The following is a 20501-nucleotide window of genomic DNA, read 5'->3' as shown; positions in this document are numbered from 1 at the left end:
TGAGATAAAAAGAGGTGAGAAGGTTCTGATTAAAAAGAGCAAGTATTCTCATCTGAATTTTAATAGGAATCATAATAGGCTGTTGGGTGTCTCTGCCCCCTGGTGGCAAACTAGAAATAAAACATTTCTTCTTCTAATAAACAAACAAACAAACAAACAAAAAGGACACACTTACACTCTCACCAGCAAGTCCTCTTGGTCCAATCTCTCCATCTTCTCCCTGTAAAGGAGGAAGAAGTGAATATGATTATTCTTACGGCTGAACCAATTAATTAATGAAAAAAGGTCATTTTTGTTCTTCAGGTGATTCAGAAAAACACTTACTCTTGGTCCGTCCTCTCCGGTAGGTCCAGGGGGACCAGGAGGACCATTCTCTCCCTGTCAGAACGAGACAGACAGCAAGTGTCAAACTTTATTACATCTAACTTAATATATAATCTTTTCACCTTTGCTTGCAAGTGATCTAGGGAGTCATTTTGGATCCTATAATTATTACCTTTGTTGAGATGGGAACAGGCTGGAAATACCCTACTGTAGGGTTTCCTTAGTAGAAGGCTCTTTCTACTTCTTCTCAGTATCATTATTTATTATATATCCTTTGTACAACGAAGAGCAAAATTGTCAGCTTATGCTAAGTGTCTGTTGCTGATGTACAATAAGGGTACTAAATATTTTTTTTGTTGTTGAAAATAAGCATTTTAAAAATTTTTGGTTTGTTGATGCAGATTTTATGCACCTAAATAATGAGGAATTATTGAATTATGTAGCTTTTATGTACCTTTAATGAATTACTGGAACTTTTTTGTCAGTTTTTGCAAAGAAATATAAAATTTTTTACTAATATACATTTTGCGAAATATAAAAATGCTGATGTATGATAAGGGTACTAATTTGTTGTTGTTGTTCAAAATAAGCATTTTAAGAAATTTTTATTTGCTGGTGCTTATTACTGAATCAGATTTAATGCACCTAAATAACGATGAATTATTGATTTATGTAGCTTTTACGTTTTTATTGAAACTTGTTTGCCAGTTATTACAAAGAAATACAAAATGTTGCTAATATAAATAATCAATAGCATTATGATAATAATCTACAAAATACTTTGATAAAAATAAGCCGTTTGAAAGTTTGAAAGCAAGTTAGAAAAATTATTGTGGGGATGGATGGGATGTTACTAAAAATGGGAGTAAAATGAATTAGGCTAAATAATCATTCAGAATTCAGCTTATGAATTAATGTCTTTAAGCCTGTAATTTAGCTAAATCAACGCCTGAGTAGAAATATTAAAAAAATGAAGAAACAAACTTGTTTGTGGCAACCAATATATGTAATTTAGTTTTAAATCACACACACACACACACACACATATATATATATATATATATATATATTAAAAGAGCTGCACCTAAAAGATAATTGTTGTGTACCTCTTGTTTATTTACTCTCATGTGACTGTATTTGTCTATTGAATTGTTCTGTATGTGTTCATACTCACCCTGTGTCCCTTTTCACCAGGCAGACCTGGAAGCCCATCAAAACCTCTGTCACCCTGTGAAGAAGACCAGGTAATATTTATATGTACTGTATAAATGCACAAAACTGTCTGTAACGGCATAATGAGGCATATATGTGGGTGAGAATATTTCTTGTACCTTAGATCCAGATTCTCCAGGCATTCCACGGGCCCCATCGGCTCCGGCACGCCCCTGTCACAGAGATCACAGATGATATGACTATTGGGAACCATTATGTCCATATCCACTAACCAAAAAATTGCTTATTTAAGCAATGTGTATGTGTGTGAAAAATAAAGAGAAATCTCTCACCCTCTTGCCAGATTTTCCTATTTGCCCTGGTGGGCCTTGGATACCCCTTGGACCCTATGGTGGAAAGATACAGGATTATTTAGGTAAATAGATAATTATGTAGGATGACCTCGGGTGGTGAGCAAGGCTGTGTCTTACCTGAGGACCAGGGTCTCCACTCTCTCCCTTCAGTCCAGGAGAACCTGGAAGACCCTGAGTGTGTTTAACACCAGAGAGAGATGCATTAGACCAAGACTAGACCAAACCAACACATTTTAACAAGTTACAGAATGATTGAAATGCCTGCACTATATACAAACAAACAGCAGGTGGCAATCTTTCACAGCACATACAATTCCTCACTGTTCTTTACTCTCATAGAGAATAAAAATAAGCCCAGAATAAAAGTACAGAAGGTAACATAGTTGACATAATCAGTCATATTTGTTTTGAGAGGTAGTTATTGCGCTTTATTTTAGGGAGTTCTGATGTTTTTTTTAGAACCGCACCACAAGCAACTGAGAAACTGATGATTTCAAAATTGCTGTTATCCCAGACAGACAGTCCTAGTTTTTATAATAGTTTTTTTAAAGCTAATTTAAAGATAATTTAAGAGTTGGGATTTGCATTTATTTCTAAAATTGTACCCTATCATACAGAATCATTTGGAAACTCAAAGATTCTCATTTGCCTGATTTTCAAATGACGCATCTGAGGATTCGCAACTAGACATTAAACAGTTGCTGTGTTCTTTTCCTAAATAAAGATTGTGATTTCAAAGTCTCATTGATTCAGGCTCAGTCAGTTACGCAGGATAAGTATGTCATGACATGGCTGTGGTTTTCATGCTTATTTTAGGTTTTATGCCATTAGGTTTGTTCAAAGCAGGATCATTTCTCGCCTGAAGTGGTTAGGCTTGAGTTCACTGGCCCATCGTGTTTCAACAGGTCAGACAGTTAGGTTCATTAATCTGGTTAGCTGGCCTCTCTACTGATTGAATATGTAGTAAAAGAAAAGATATTGTGATATTGTGCGAAAGTTTTGGAGCCCAATGTGTGATCTATCTCATGAAGGACATTGCCCCCCTTGGTGTGATGATTTAAGTTGTAAAAATTATTTTGCATCATATTTGCTGAATGAAATCCAATACTTGTTTCGCTCTAGAAAGTCATACTTTCTCACAAAACATTTTTTGCTATTGACAACCATTTTTAAGGTGAATAAGTCTTGTATTATCCATTGAAAAACTGCCACAAAGACATGATTCCTATTTACAAATTTCATGACAAAAAGCTTATTTATAAACGTGTTTATGTGAAGGTCTTCGCAATTAAGTATATGAACATATTTTCCCACTCTTTTCCAGATTGTAAGTTAAATGATACATTTTAAATACTTCTTTTTGCCATAAATCATTCATGATGAAAAGATTTTATTGATATTTTTAAATTCAGCATCATCAAATTAGGTGATATTTTTTTGTAAATTATCATTTATCATTATAGGGCTGTGTAACGAATGGGACAGTGATGGCGTTTTGCATATAATTAGTGATGATCAACTTTGAATTATTACATCACGTTGCATTGCTTAGATTTACAGTCAGTCAAATGGTCATTCCCAGGCTGACTTTTGCAGAGGTCATGGGGTCATTGAAACTTACCACAGGGCCAGATCTTCCGGTGAGACCCATTGGACCTGGTGGACCTCTCATGGCGAGCTGCGGACACAAACCAAAAAAATCTAAATCACCACAATACCATCAATCATACACTGTGACTGGCAGACATCTACTCTCTTTAGCCAGAGGAGGTGGGGCCATGTCTGCATTTGTCAAGGACAGATCTGAGCGCACACACTAATCTGCAACACCTGTCAGGGTTGCCCTCCTGCGGGTCGTGAACCTTGCTAGTATTTTTAACTAGTCTCTCCGCATGAGTCAAAGCAGCCTGTGCTGCTCCATTTCACTCTTGTTTTAGCGCAAACAAGGCCAGAGCAAATCCCCTCCCCACCTTCTGACCTATCGCTCCACCTCTTCCCTACAAACAGTCAAGAGTCCCCCACCTCCCTCTTTAGCAAACAGCTGGGTGAAGCTCTGGGGCCATTTGGCCCTTTACTTCTGCTCGCCTGGCCCTGGTCTCGTACTCACCCTGGCCTGAGAGAGAATAGCCTGAGCCTGGGCCTCCTGAGCCGACACCACTGGACCCTTTTCTCCATCACCGCCAAAACGGAACTGTCAAACACGAGCAGAGTATTAATTATTATAATTTTAATCTAAAAAAAAAAAAACACTTCATACTATTGTATATTTATTGTATACTATAAGTATTAAGTCAGTAAAAAACTAAAAGCAATATTATGAATATTTAATTGGGATTTATATGGTATTTTTTAATACTTTTGCAAACTACTAAACAATAAAGAAGAAGTATGCAGTCATTATTTTCATATATGTGTCCTTATTATTCTATAACACTTTATACTATACTATACTGTAAATTCTAGGTTAATCAAACACAAAAAACAAAATTATGAATATTTAATTAGGATTCAATATTTTAAAGTCTACTACTAAAATATAAAATATAAACATAATATTACTAAAATCACAACAATTTGTTCTAAACTGAAGTATGCAGCCATCATTTCCTTTTTTGTATCATCATTACATATAACACTACAGTGTACTTTACAGTAAACACGGTAAGTTATTCAACTACAAAAAGCAATATTATGAATATTTAATTATTGTTTTCGATACTTTCGCAAACTACTAAACAACAATATGCTCTACAGAAGTGAAGTATTCAATCGTTAGTTTCATATATTGCAATTGTATGTAATCTTATAACATTATAACTAACAATCAAATACGAAAATAAATACTATGAATATTTTATAAGGATTTAGATGGAATTTAGATTATTATTATTACATATAACACTTCATTCAATAGTATACTATACTATAAATAAGTCAATCAAACACAAAAAAGCAACATTCTGAATATTTAATTAGGAATTAGATGATTTTCAATACTTTTGAAAACAACTAAACAACAATATGCTCTAAAGTATGCAGTCATTTATCTACGTATAACTCTTCATACTACACTATAATTTAAGTCAATCAAATATAAAAAGCAGCTTTATGAATATTTAATTAGGATTTACTGTAAATGTACTTATGTACAACAACAATATATTCTGAAGAATTGTCCATTAATAATCATTATCCATTTCAATGATTTGCAACTTACATACAAAAAAGCAGCAAAACGAATCTTTCATTAAGATTTAGATGGTTTTAACACTTTTAAAAACTACTACACAATCATATATTCTAAATAAGTATGTTATTATTATTTTAATGTATGTATTATTGCCGAATACATGCATTAAACTGTTATGCAGCAGAAGCTGGACAAATATGCAGAGTTTTTTTGGTGGATTTAGAGGTCTTACTGGCAACATCAGCATAGTACCAGGGGGCCCTGGCAAGCCATCCGCTCCGGGAAGACCAGCGCGGCCGGGAGGACCCTAAGGAGCAGGAAGAGAGGGAAAGAGAGAGAGAGAGAAGGGATAAATCAGTAACTTGACACTTCTTGACTTGACAACACCCAGGTAAGAGAATGCCAAGAGAGGAATGAGAAAGGGAGGAGGATCAAACAGAGAGAGAGAGACTTTCTCACTTCCATTACCCTTAAGTGAAGTTGTCCATTTTAAAGATACTGATTGGTTTCATTTTCTAGCTCATGAGCACAGGAGGGATACACTGTGTAACAATTAATTTTGCCTAAACGACACTTCATATCCCTGTTCAGATTGTTTCCACCATGTCCAATTACAACAAACTACCACACTGCTACAAGTTTAGCTTGGGCAGATGTTAAAAAAACACTAATAAATGATATTAAAAGTCATTTTAATAATCTGTTCACACATAATATGCTTTTCCATTCCACTGCGCTACTTTTCCATTGTTTTTCTATGTAAACACACGCTAGATGGACATCTTTAACCGCTGTGCTCACAACATCACAAACGAGGTGCTCAAGTTAAAAGAAGTTAAAACTTTCAAAAAAACGAGTCTCTAGACCTTGCACTTTTTTCGTTCCACTGGATCGCATCGGTCAATGTGATTTCACCAACTACAACATGTCCCTGGATCAACATCTTTGTTGATCCTGGAACAACCTTCCAATCAGATTTGAGAGGCAAGTTTACAGTTTAGGTCAAGTTTAGGCTTACAAACAGGTTTAGGTGCATTTTTAAGAGTAAAAACATGTTTTGTGTGAACAGGCCCTTAGTTTGTTTTTGCATGATGGACAAAAATGTTAACAGGAAGTACTCAAGATCACATAATGTTCATTTCAGTCCCAAATTTCATTGCTATGCATTTCTGCATTTAGTAGTTTAGAAATCCTCTATTTGAATGTTCTTTCCTTTATTTTTACTTATAAAACTAACTGTATTTGTCTACATCTGAAGGATATTCTGAAGCAAGTGAGCTATTTAGTTTCATCATTAGCATTCTTGTGTGTGTGTGTGTGTGCTGTTCAGTTAGAGTGTTTTTACGTAGACGTGTAATACCCACAACACAAACCTAACATCAGAACGCCAGACAGACTTTGGAGTCGGTTTGGGAATTTCTAACGATAATTATCCTCAAACAGTTTAAGACAGAAGATGTTTTTGTGAGTATTTTGCATAGAGAAATAGACTGCAGTTTAGTATTGTGCTGCATTTAATCAGAAGTTTTGTCACGATTTGCCCACTGAACAGTGACTACTCATTCTGATGTACTTGTATTATGGCAATTCACTATTCCTGTGTTTCTAAATAAAGCAGCTCAGAGTTTCACATCTGAAAACTAAATGTGTCAGAGAGGGTGTAAATGTGCCCTTAGGGTCAGGAATCTGCCATGACCCTGTTCAGAATAAATTTGCATTATGTACTGTTTACTGACACATCTTCATGGGGCCAAAAGCCAAACAAAAGCCAAAATATAATAGAAGAAAGTTTGAGACCTAAACCTTGTTAATATCCTGAAAATAACTGTGATCATCATATGTAAACATAGTCTGGATTCGAAATTCTTACCCTGTCACCAGGATCTCCGGCCGAACCAGGGGGGCCTTGTAAACCTGGAGGGCCTGGAAGACCCTAAAGACAAAAAGAAAACAGAAATAAACAGACAGATCTGATCACAATGATAAGTCAATTACAAAAAGATTTTAGGCCATATTGTTGTTCATAAAACTCATTAGAACACATTGGTTGAATATTACATAAATATGAATATTGCAGGTAAAAGATGCAGGTAACTTACAGCAGGCCCAGGTGGTCCAGCAGGTCCCTCAATCAGCATTCCCTATGAATCAGACAACACAATCAGAACTACAATCAAAAACTGACCAGAATAGATTGCAGCATTAAATTAATAAACAAATATTCATTTATGACTATTACAGTTATTCTTAATTACTTTGGCTCATTTCTTGAATGATATTTTTTATTCTCAAAAAAGTAAGTTCAGATCTCTGAACAATTACATCATATCAGATTTGAATTTCTTATTGATTTAAGCAGACGCGTTTTGGCAGATGTGTGCAAAAGAGTACAATTTGCACAATAACTAAATGCACATGGCTTGTTGATCAAAACTGATGAGTTGATTCTCAGTGAAACTGTCAAACTCTTCATAACTTCTAAACATTCTTTCATCGTGTGAGCCTCCACATGCAAAATGATCCATTCAATTATCAAAATCTGACAGGACATGCATGTGTTTTCCAAAAATGTGTGACATGGAATGTTAGTATGCTAAATTGGCAAATGGCCTGCCATTATAATGAAATAGGAATCCCAATCTTACCAGATTAGCAAATGTGAATTTTCAGTTTACATGTAACACATTTCTACAAAAATAAATGTACTGTATAAATACAAATATTAATTTCTTTTTGTGTACTACAGTATCTTCCTAGTAAATTTTTTACCTACTGTTGAAATCTGCATCTTAAAAAGCTCAGTGTAGCGTTGTCAAAAGTACCGACCGCTATACCAAGTCGATACTGAAATTTTAAAAATGTGACGCTTTGAGCGCTGTTGAGTGGATTTGTAAACACCTCTGATTGGTCATAGTGTTCACGTGTTCATCAGATATGTCTGTGATTGGCTACAATAATCAACGCTTCAAAAACATGTTGTAAACAGACATCAATGACGCACATCAAATGCTCCCACTTTAAACACTTTCAAATTCAAACACTCCCTGTGCGTTGATCTTTGTAGCCAATCACAGACATATCTGTTGAATGCGTGAACACAATGGCCAATCAGAGGTGTTTACGAATCCGCTCAACAGCACTCAAAAAATTTCAGTACTGACTACGTATCGCGGTTGGTACTTTTGACAACACTAGCTCAGTGTAATACACAAGAGCATTCAGCTAGACAAAACTGACATTCTTGTATAGTATAGAAAGCAGTCAGTGTCAAAAAAAAACAAACAAAAAAAAACACATGACATTTTTATATAAGGTGGAAAACATCTAAACACTTGACCAGTATGGCTCAAACACAATCAAAAACACTTTATATTTTTGGTGGCACTGGCCAATTTACTGACACAATATGTTTTGAAGCATGCATTTTTGGGTCATTTAATAGAGTTCTGATGTTCCAGCAAACAGTTGTGACAACTAAACTTACAGTTTAGAGAATGTTAAGACTGTTTTGAAAAATGTGCCAAAGTTATTGAGAAAAACTGTAATATTGTGGTGAGGAATGTCCAGAATTCCCCTCTCACTCACTGGCTCAATCACTGCAGGCTCTCCTTTCTCTCCTTTCTGCCCCAGAAAAGCACCTCCATTCACCTGCAAACATACAAGAGAGGTTAAAGAGAATGACAGATAGAACGATAGATAGAACGATAGATAGATAGAACGATAGATAGATAGAACGATAGATAGATAGAACGATCGATAGAACGATAGATAGATAGAACGATAGATAGATAGAACGATCGATAGAACGATAGATAGATAGATAGATAGATAGATGCAACAGGTACACTATTAGGGTTAGTGCTGGTGCAGAGTGCTGAGTGTATGAGGTACACTTACTAAAAGAAAGATGCTATATTCATATATAACATTATTCTCTCTGAGATTAAGAGAGAATAATGTGTAACCAAGGGAAGTGTGTAACCAACATTTTAATGGGCAGGATCTGATGCCATCAAACCTTTGCTCATGTGGCTCGTAAGATACAGGTACTGGAGTGTTTGACAGAGGGGAAGTATGAGCTTCTTTAGGAGGAGGAGGTGGAGAAGGGTGTGTCTGAACAGACAGCTGGGTCTGTGGTATGGGGTAATTGCTGTGTCCCGGGGCAATATGGGAGATAAGGTGCTGACAGTCAGGGAGTTCAATCTACAGCAGCTCCATGGGTCTCGGTATGAGAGTATGTGTGTAATAATGTGATCTATGACATACACAGAAATGGGAGGGAGAGGAAACTAATACGGACAAGAGGAAAAAGTGCAGTCATCTGTGTGCTTCAAAACATGCTAATGACATCCAGTGGCGAAAGATTAGTATAAACGAACGCACTGAACAGAAAAAAGGATGGATCCCATGCAAAATGGTGCACTATAAAGCCAACAGTAATCCATGCTAGATTCCCACATCCAACACTCCCTATTTGTGCTCATTCTGAGGGAGTAATACTTACATCCGACGTCACTTCTGTTTCAGCAATGTCGGTTTCGGCGGCGACCCCTTGCCCAAAACTGTCCTCATAAGTGGACGTAGGGTTCGGAGCCGCATTGCCAAACTCATCATACGCCCCGTACTCATACTGATTTTTGTCAAGCCCAGTCACATCATATTCCTTAAGATCATACTCCTTAAAGTCATACGCGTCCACTCCGACGGGGTCGGCGGTGCCGCTGGGCAGCACAGCCTCCGGGGCAGCGGTCGGATCCAGACCAGCCTGGGCCGTCTCAGTGACATAGTCACTGAAAACTTCCTCTTCCACAGCCTTATTATACCCAAGCAATGCGGCCGGGCGGAGGGGAAGGGAGTTTGAGGGAAGATGAATGTTAGTTTAAGCAGTTAAAGCAAATACTAATGTATGTAATCTACTACTGTATGCAAAGCATGAGCAAAATGAATTGCATGAGAGATATTTTGCAAGAATATTGCATCAATTTTTGGCAGCAACAAGGTCCCAGCTAACAAAATTGTGTTCTAGGATCATTTTCCCCATTAACATTCCTGTTAAGTTATAAACTACGCTATTTCTGAATGCTCTGAACGTTTTTTAGATGTTTTTTCTTGTTTATGCAAATGTTAATGGAACATTCCATTTTATCATTTTCCAAACATTATGGGATTGTTACTTTTGAATGTTCTCTGAACATTCTGAAACATGTAGTAACATTTAAAAAATGTTAAACAAACATTCAACTAAAACATATAAAAAGTTCCATTAACAATGAATAAATAATGTTTTTGTGTTAGCATTTTGAGAACATTATTAAATACCAGATAACTTTAAATGAACATTCTTTTAACGTTACTAGAAGAACCTTGCCACAACGTTAGCTAAAGTTCTGAGTATTCCCTTTAACACTACTGTGTCCCGTTCAATGGTAATATTTTGGGATAATTTGGATTGCATAGAACAATTTTGATTGATTGATGAAAATTTATGGCATAAATTAATTGTAATTGGGTAAATGACAAATTGCATAGGTCACAGTTATGAACAGAGATAATCAGTAATGTGTATGTTCAAATTTTGGGGGCATTTTTGTGTGTTATTAGCAGAGAGACAGATGAAGTGTTAATTATTTAAAAAAAAAAAAACATTATTATTACTAATTTAATAATCACACATGCAAGTCTATAACAGACTTTAAGATATTTCTGTCTTTTGTCCACAATAAACATAATGGTAAAGTGGAATTATGTTTATAGGTGAAAAAATAAAACAGAAATAGTGTTTATGAATACACAAACGAATGCGTTAATTGTGCAATCAAATGCAGGAAAAGATCATATCATAACAACTAATAGTGTGTCTCTTACAAATCTGCATTTGATTACAACAGCCAAGATTTACAGTATGTTTTTCAACATTACTATGAAAAAATAATTCTTTATTTGTCCTAAAAATTTTGTTAGTACAAGGGACGGTTTTCTATTGCATTTCAGTTGAGAAAAACACACTCACGCTTATTATAAGATATGCAATATCAAAGATAAACAAAGAACTGCCTTGTAAATACATCAAAATGGCTGTGAAAGAGCTCAATTGTGTTAAATATAGTTCTGCTAACTAGTGCCAGAACTATTCAACCAGACTACAACAGGGACTAATGCTATGATGTTTTGTTACTTCATCAGAAGTCCACATATTAGCATGTGGCCGCTTTAACATCAGCCATCTTTGGGTCACTCACTGAGGGAACTGTTTTGAATGGGACGTGCCATCTTATCAATGATATTCAGGGCTAGAAAATAGGCAACCTGTCAATATTTTAGCCAAAAAGACAAAAATATATATTCACTTCATTGGATTTAGGATGGTTGATCATTCATACACTGCAGTTTTTTCTCGAATGCAGCCTTAAACATCATTGACATCCACAACAGAAAACTGAAAACCAACTGAATGACAATCCACTGAGAAATATCTACTTGATATTCTAGACATGTCCAAAGTTTCAGACATGACAGGAAGTGGATCGGCTAAATTTAGAACTTGGCAGTTTTATGGTGAATATTAGCTTAATGTTGTTGGATAAAACAGTTCCCCTGCAGTGACAGTTCCAGCGTCAAAAAAACACAAAACAATTGCCAAGAATTGTTTTGTCTTTGTCATTTCAATCAAATACTTCCTTATGATATGTGTGCCTGGAATTTTCCTCTTTCTGTCCAACATTTTAGAGACCCTCACCCCTACCGTCATAGTATATAATCGAATGATTACCTGGTTTGGTCCAGTGGTTGCGACAGGAGACCGAGTTTTGGAAGCATCTACTGTTCCGTAGTCATAGTACTCCCCATCTACATTGTTAAGCTATAGCAGTTTCAAAGTGAGAAAAAAAGAGGAAGAAGACGAGAAAGTAGGAATTAACACAGTTCAAGCAGTTCCACAAGTGTTACAGGCTGGATCTGCAAGGACGGCACCTAGAGAAAAGTGGCGGACGGCACGCTCAGACTATCATCAGAGATTTCCCTCACTGAAAAGAGAGATCTTGATGGGTTCTGACATGAACTACACTTGTACTGTTACCCCTGGATTGACATGTCTTGTTGGCGATGGATGGTGTCCATATCTCTTCTTCTTAGTTGCTAACTTTTTAGCCTGTTTTGGCTCCTGGTACTTATAGGGTTTGGAAAAAGACTTAGGGGACTTTCTCGTCCTCTTCGTTTTCATGGAGACACTACGTTTCACTCTCTAGAAAAAGGTTATGGTGAAGGGAAAAAGACACAACACATCAAAGCATCCATGTTAGAAGGTAAATAAGATCCTGTTATTTTTCTTCAAATGTGGCTTACTTAGTATACACTACCATTCAAAAGTTTGGGGTCAGTAAGATTACTAATATTATTATTTTTGAAAGAAAATACTTTTTTCAGCAAGGGTGCATTAAATTGATAAAAAAAAATGACTTTTACATTGTTACAAAAAAATCTATTTTAAATAAATTCTGTTCTTTTGAACTTTATATTCATCAAAGAAAATGAAAATGTATCAAAAATGTCTAAAAACAAAACTGTTTTCAATATCAATAATAATAAGAAATGCTTCCAAATCAGCATATTTGAATGATTTCTGATGGATCATGTGACACTGAAGACTGGAGTAATGATGCTGAAAATTCAGCTTTTCCATCACAGGAATAAATTCAATTTTAAAATATATTAAAATAGAAAAGAGTTATTATAAATTGTAATAATATTTCACAATATTACTGCTTTTACTGCATTGTTGATCAAATATATGCAGCCTTGGTGAGCATAAGAGACTTCTTTCAAAAAACATTAAAGCATCTTACCGACCCCAAACAATTGAACTGTAGTGTAAATCTGGGATTTATATTAGAAAAGTATTAGGTTTGAGTAGTCAAAAATGTTGTTTTGATATCATAACTGAACAGATTTCAGGCTTGCTTCAAAGAATGGTTATCCTAAAACTTAAGTAACCTACGTAAAAGTAAAAAAATCCATGTCAGTGGATCCATTTGACTTTTTAAGTTCATAGATTTCTTTCTTTTTTTTTTGATTAAATCCAGTAAAGACACACTAGACACTGAGTTTACAGGTTCCAGTAAAAACATGGACAGACACACATGGGCAAACGTATGTGAACTGCTACAGTAATTTATGGGTCTGGCTATTTAAGCTAACTAACAGGTGCTTAAAAGCTAGCATACAGCCATATAATCTCCTTAAACAAACATTTTCAGTAGTACAGGGTGTACCAAAGTGCTTGTTGAGTTGTCAGAATCACAGGACGCCACAAGGAAACCGGTGTGGAAGAACTTGACTGACCCACACAAAGCCCAAACCACATACTTTTGCCCATGTAATATACTGTATAGACCTTATCCAGCCAACTTTATAACTTACGTTTTGCGATACTGTATATTTCTATGGCATCGCTTTCATGTAGCTGGTGAAGTGGATTTACTTATTGTAGAGTTAACTAAAGTTATCATGAGCGTTCGAATGTTTGAAGCAGGGCGGGGTTACATAAGGTCTATATAGGACAAGGAAAGGGGGTGGGGCCACCTCATGATTGACATAACAAACACATCACACATTTCCTGCATTTACCTGCGGCTCAGAATATTCCTCTGTCGCTGTGGGGGTCGCTCCCTCATAATAATCATATAAATCACCATATTCAACAGCAGTTGTGTACTGCACACAGGGAGAGGATGAGAGAGAGGTTAGCAAAGCATACAAAATTAATGTAGAATGTAATCGACCCTTGGGTGTATTACATACTTTGATGGTTAGATATACTGTATAGCAGGTTTTATACAGTACCGATGAATTAGATACAGCAATCCTGATCACAAGTTTATCATACACAGCATATTTTCATTTTTGTTGTCCAATGAAAATAGAGAGCTCAAATGATCAAAACAATCTATAAAGGAAGCAAAATTATTAAGTTTGTGTTACTGGGTTGACTAACTGTGCGAGAGTTCAGTACATAAGAACATACTGCATTAATTACTTTAATGTATAACATGTGATGTACTTATTCTGATTTACAGGTGGGTGTTTAAAACCCTATAAAAAGGCCCTGCATGTCTGAAGCAGAGATAACAGCCATATGTTGGCTGCTTTCTTCAGTGAACCCCCTTTTTTTTTATTCTTTCTCATCTTTATTTGAGTGTAAAATCCAATCTGTATTCTAAAGCAAAGGCAGATTAATGGCTCAGACCTATTCAAATCTATTTGATTTTTTATTTCTAACACATTTCAAAATCCTATTAGCTATAAAACTTCCTGTGTCTGGTATGAACTTGTGTTGGGACAAAGTTTTAAAGGTATATCTAGACTTTATAATTAGAATCATATAGATGTTAAGTGTTAAGTTTAGAATATTAAGTTTAATATTAATAAAAAGTGTTAGATTTGGCCATTAAAAGGCAATTTCTATATGCATTCATCAATTATGACACATTTTTAATTAATGAATGGATCTTTTGCTTAAGTTTGTGTATCAGCTTCTCTGTTTCTGCTTCTTCAACACAAATAAACGGCTGTTAGAGGAGCGGAAAGGCTGATAAAACCACTAAGCTGGACTCTTCAGGGCTTCATCAATCAAACATATGTATATGTTAATTCTCATACAGCATAAGAGCTCATAAAACAGCCACTGCACTGATGATCAGGCCCTCTTTCATGGCTGGTGATCACTCAGTGGTGATTGGACCCCATTCAGCCTGGCCCAGGGTGATTTATGAGCAGAGCATCTCAGGGTTATTGATTTCACACATACAGGAAACGACCCTCTCCCTGTTTCAGCAGGATATAATGGGTTAAAATGCATTTGGTGTCTGTGCTTATAGGAGTCAACACAGGGGTCAGAAGTGTCAAGGTGAGGCTGACCTTTGACCTGTGATATGTTTTTATAATATAAACACTAGCATAAAAACATTTGGAGTCATTAATATTTTCATAATTTGTTATTACAACTTTTTTTCTCTAGTCAGATCAACTTCAATAATTAATGTGGTTCATATAACATAATATTTTGAGTTTCTGTTGATTAAATCAATCGCCTTCATTGTATTAACTCAAATTTTTAATTTCAATGAACTCAAAATTTTAAGGCAATATTAACTTACTTTTTTAAGTTAAACCAACAATTCTTTCTACAGTTTTCCATACTTTATCAAAAAATTACTTTATTTATAGTGTCAAAGCATGATTTTAATGAACATTTTTGGTCACTACATAACTCCTGTTCTTCAGTGTCATTTCATAATTTTGATGACTTTCCTACTATCCTAACATGTGGAAAACAACTATTAGTCTGTGTGTCCAATCGTTTGACAAGTACTGTCAAAAGTATCAACGACGTGTCAGACTTCCAGAGACGTTTAGCCTTCTGGATACTGCAGGAAAGATTGTTTCCTCTGTTGGTCAGTGCAAAAGGCTTATGGTCTATACTAACCTCCTCCTCGGGCTCCTGTGCTTGCAGTGTGTCCTTGTGGGGGACGTCACAGTCTGGGCTGTAGTGTTCACAGTAGTCGTAAGCCGCTTTAGGGTCGGCCACAATCAGCAGTTGTTGGATATCACCCTGAAGGGACGAACGACAGAAAGATATATAAGATACATGTGCTAATATTCTATGGCATCATTACAAAAAAAACCCTTTTGGAATCTTTATTTTTAAGAGTATTGTTGGTCAAAACAACATAAATGCCACTTTTGGATTGCAGGAAATGGTGGAATGGCAAGGCAACAAAACAACAAATCATCAACCACTTTCAGAATGAGGAACGCAGGTCAGATGTTTCAGGAAATTGCTGTTTTCTAAGCAGGTAAATAAAACGTGTTTCATCACGAAACACCTGGTAACAAAAAACCACACAGGAAGTTTCCTCTCATATAAAATGCGGCCTGCAACAATGGTTAGACAACACATAAACCTTCTGGTCAACAGCACATTAAACACACATTCATAAAGAACACATGCATCGCCTTTCAACCAAATGAGTGAAATCTGTTTCTTGCCATTGTCGAGTCAGAAACAATAGCATACATTCGTACTGCATTATGATCAACAGCCTGATGATTAAAACATCATTTACTGTATAAGGTTTTGATTTAATATATTATATTTGTGCATTTTTAAGCCACATGTAGGCTGTAACTGACAGATCCAGATCTTTCTATCCAGCTGCTGTGGTTAGATTGGTTCAGCGTGACCTGTGTCTGTTACGAGAAACGTGCATGACTTTTACAGTGAAGCCCACAAGTAGATCTGGGGGATGTGTTCGAACCTGAGGTCTCTCCTTGGCACTGTCACAAAGAGAGAGAGACTGTGTGATTTAGCAGCAAGGCAACCACCGAAAAAAAACAACAAAAAAACCCCAGCAGGCTCGGACTTGTTAGGGGCATGTGTGTCTATGTATTTTTATACCGCTCTCTGTAAACTCAACTGTATAAACAGCAAAATGCTCAGGTGTGCCCACAGTAAAACAGAGGTGTGCTTGACCTCCTTAATTGAACAAAATTTGATTTGTGAAAACAAAATAAGACATTTAAAGGGTTAGTTCACCCAAAAATGAAATTTCTGTCATTAATTACACACCCTTGTGTCGTTCCAAACCCATAAGACCTTCTTTCAATTTCAGAACGCATATTAAGATATTAAGAGGTTTTTTTTTTATCCCCCAGCAACATAATTACCATCATTCAAGGTTCAGAAAGGTCCTTTTCGTGCACAAAAACAAGGAGACTAAGAGGCAAGAGAAGAGATTGTTGAATAAAGTCATTATTGTCGTTTTGTTTTTGCGCACAAAAGTATTCTCGTCGCTTCATAACATTAAGGTTGAACCACTGTAGTCACATGGACTATTTTAACGATGTCTTTACTACTTTTTTGGACCTTGAATGACAGTAATTATGCTGCTTTCTATGGGGGATAAAAAAAACTCTCGAATTTCATTAAAAATATCTTAATTTGTGTTCTGAAGATGAACGAAGGTCTTACGGGTTTGGAACGACATGAGAGTGAGTAATTAATGACACAAATTTCATTTTTGGGTGAACTATCCCTTTAAGGGAATAGTGTATCCCTCCTTATTTTTCCACCATTGCATGACTATCTTTTTTCCATGGGACACAAAAAGTGAACTTTTGAAAAATATCAAAAGTATATCATATATATTCTATTTTAATGTAATGGAAGTGAATGAGAAAAGGGGCTTTAAATCTTCAAATTAACAAGTGGTTCAAAATAACATCATCTGATAGCTTTGTGTGAGGAATAGACTGAAATGTAAGTCTTTGTTCAGTGAAAATCTTGACATTCACCCTAGATCTGAACTCACGACAGTTCACTGAATCGTTCGGTGAGTCAATGAATCTTTAATTGCGTTCACATGTGTAAATCATTTACAAATCTGATTCTTTGGCATGAAATGGAAGTTGCGATAGTCTGTTCTTCACTATTGTGATGTATATCCGAGTGAAACAGCTTCTCGAACAAGAAAAAATGCTGGATGGGACTGATTTTGTAAAATAGTAATTGATTGGACGGTTGTGGTTTGCTATTGCTGTGATCTCATGTGATTGACAGGTTGTCCCGCCCTCACACCAGTAAACACATCATCAGACAAGAGATGTCGCTGATGTTATATTGATTAAAGATTATGAGGGCACATGAAATTTTTTAAAAATAATGCTAATTATTTATTAACTATGATATTTATGATTTATGATTATTTCATGATGCTATTCAGTTTAACTCACTGAATCAATGATTCGGTCACAGCAGTTAACAGTGCATCATTATCAGTGGAAAACTAACCTTAAATTGCAATATTCCTCACACAAAGCTATCAAATAGCTTCAGAAGACTTGAAATACTGCACAGGCATCATTAAGACTGTTTTTATGCAGCCTTTTATGTCATTTTGTAGCTTGACAGCCTCAGTTTTCTATAATTTTCATTAAACATATCACCTTTTGCTAACCAAAAAGAAAGTCATACAGGTTTGGAATGACATGAGGGTGATTAAATGATTTTAATTTTTGGGTAAACTATCCCATTAATATACAGTATGACTAACAAATCCTGCATAATAATCATAATTTGTTAAAAAAACAAACAATATCATTAGTTAATCACACACTTGCTGTAGTCATGTAATTCCAAGCCGTATTTGCATTGATCACCGGTTGGCCCTGTAACATACAGTACATTTACCAGACCATGAAAGCCAGGATTGGCCCCAAAAGCCAGTCTTGGTATTAGAGCCTGGTGCCAAGATGGAGGGGAAAACAGGGAGATCAAGCCAACGACTGAATAAAAGTGACACGTATTACCTCATTTGTCACCCATGCACCTTAACAACTCCCTGGACCCTGCAGAGCTTATTCTGAGTAAGATACGCATGAAAGTCTGGCCTAAGACTAGCACTGAATCAGCTCAAACAAACTTAAACAATTTAGAAACATCAAGCCCACCCAGTGGTTCACGTTAAAGTCACCATGAAATCAAAATGGACAATTCTTGTTTTTTATGGAATATTGCAGTATTTATTATGAATGATTTATCCGTGCAGGTCATTATTCATGTGCTTTTGTAATCTTTAACCAAATAACTTGCCCTCCCTCTTGCAGTGACATCTCTTCTCTTCTCTGATGATGCGTTTACTGGCATGAGGGCGGGGCAACCTGTCACTCACATGAGATTGACGAAAAGCAAACCACAATGATCCAATCAATTCCCAATAGACAAAATCAAGTCCCGCCCTACATTTTTTCTTATTCGAGAAGCCGTTTTACTTGGATATACGTCACAATAGGGCCGAACAGACTCTCTTAACTTCTGCTTTATGCCGACTTTAAAGCAATTTAAACTGACTGGCTTGCAATGTATATTGTAAAGTATGTTTGTTAGGTAACTTTAAAAATTGTGAAAAATCTCTATTGTCACAGATACAATATATAAGTACTCTTTCAATCCATAGAACGGTGTAATCGAGGTAAAATGTTACAGAAAAATCTATGCTGTAATGTACCAACTTCTTTAAACAACATGAACCAATAGCATCACTCAACAGCTTTTCACTAATGACCCATGAGTCATTCGTAAACATCTCAGGTTTGTACTAAAAAGGTCTGTAAGGCCCAGTGTGTGAAAAACTATTTAAGATGTAGACCCCCAGCATGAGTATACAGTAAACTGTTCAAATAGCAACGTAGCACAGTAGGAAACCTGTCATTAAGTGCCATAATGCCTCAACTTTACAACATGAGAGAATTTGGTCAATTTTCCTCAGTCATTTAATTGTACTTAACTGCACTAATTACAGAACTGGAGGGAGCCAATGGTGGCGAACACCAAATCGGAAACAAAAGGAGCAGTGACCTTTGATGTACACAAGCCTAGAGCCGTGAACTCAGCGGCCCGGCAACACACCCAATGCTATTAGCTGTGGTCAACACTATTTCCTCGCCTCACAGACAATATAGTAATTAAGATAGCAACCTGGCCATTCAGAAAAAGTGTGGATGTGATTCTGAGCTGTCATTCAAAGTGTGTCAATGACCAATGCAACAATTCACTCAGGAAATATCCTTTACCAAAAATTTTCATTTTTATATTTTCACTTTAATTTTAAAGTTTTGTTTTATTTTATTTTAAAGGGATAGTTCACCCAAAAATGAAAATACTGTCATTTATCACTCACTCTCATGTCGTTCTAAATCCATAAGATTTTCGTTCATCTTCGGAACACAAATGAAGATATTTTTGATGAAATCTGTGAGATTCCTGTCCCTTCACTGAACGTCTATCCACCCAAAACTCTTCAGAACATTTAGAGATTGTAATATGAATTTAGCGGTTTAATCCAAGTCCTCTGAAGAGACACGATCACTTTATATGAAGAACTGATTTAATTTAGGCTTTTGTTCACATATAAACATTGATTTATCTTACTTCAGTTAACGTTTATTTTATTTCTAGTAACAGAGATGTTTTTTTAACGGTTTTAGTTTTAGTTAACGATAATAACCCTGGTATGAGGAACCCTGGTAGTTTAAAGAAAGGTTCTTATTCATTATGAAACATGTGGAACTAAGTGCAGTAAAAAAATAAACTCAATAAGTCAACTTATATCCGTTTTTGGACCACTATCCTGCAAATATAGCACATTGTACACTCACTAGAATCTGCAAAAATCAAAGGCTTCTTTACAGGCCCTACAAAGTGTCAATTCATCCAGGGCTGTAAGGGATGTCGCTCCTATGGGTCTGACCAGGTATTTCCGCCATATTTCCCAAAATACACTTCAGAAGTAGCCATACAGTGGGAACAGTGATGGTGTTCATGCTCTCACACAGAGAACTCAGTGTTTCCAAGCATACAAATCCCAGATGACACGCCAAATCTAAATACTGGGAATACCTCTCATAGC

The 20501-nt window shown here is 36.0% G+C and overlaps 1 protein-coding gene across 2 annotated transcripts in view; it reads right to left on the bottom strand.

Annotated features, from left to right (window-relative positions):
* col11a1a (collagen, type XI, alpha 1a) overlaps positions 1-20501 on the bottom strand; it is an 82731-nt gene that overhangs the window by 46766 nt on the left and 15464 nt on the right. The window contains exons 5-20 of one of the 2 annotated variants that reach the window (XM_051882520.1): positions 15521-15646; positions 13663-13749; positions 11810-11899; positions 9545-9853; positions 8626-8688; positions 7140-7181; positions 6911-6973; positions 5273-5347; positions 3958-4041; positions 3472-3528; positions 1968-2021; positions 1830-1883; positions 1656-1709; positions 1499-1552; positions 325-378; positions 176-220 (exon numbers count right to left, since the gene is read on the bottom strand). In XM_051882520.1, the coding sequence (XP_051738480.1) occupies positions 176-220; positions 325-378; positions 1499-1552; positions 1656-1709; positions 1830-1883; positions 1968-2021; positions 3472-3528; positions 3958-4041; positions 5273-5347; positions 6911-6973; positions 7140-7181; positions 8626-8688; positions 9545-9853; positions 11810-11899; positions 13663-13749; positions 15521-15646 (1311 nt within the window). The remainder of the gene's footprint in view (positions 1-175; positions 221-324; positions 379-1498; positions 1553-1655; positions 1710-1829; positions 1884-1967; positions 2022-3471; positions 3529-3957; positions 4042-5272; positions 5348-6910; positions 6974-7139; positions 7182-8625; positions 8689-9544; positions 9854-11809; positions 11900-13662; positions 13750-15520; positions 15647-20501) is intronic. The other variant, XM_051882521.1, reaches the window with a different exon arrangement.

Source organism: Ctenopharyngodon idella, chromosome 23 (assembly GCF_019924925.1).
Source record: "Ctenopharyngodon idella isolate HZGC_01 chromosome 23, HZGC01, whole genome shotgun sequence".
Taxonomy (NCBI): Eukaryota; Metazoa; Chordata; class Actinopteri; order Cypriniformes; family Xenocyprididae; genus Ctenopharyngodon; species Ctenopharyngodon idella.
Note: the sequence above shows the minus strand (reverse complement) of the source record. Positions and strands in the feature narration are given on the sequence as shown.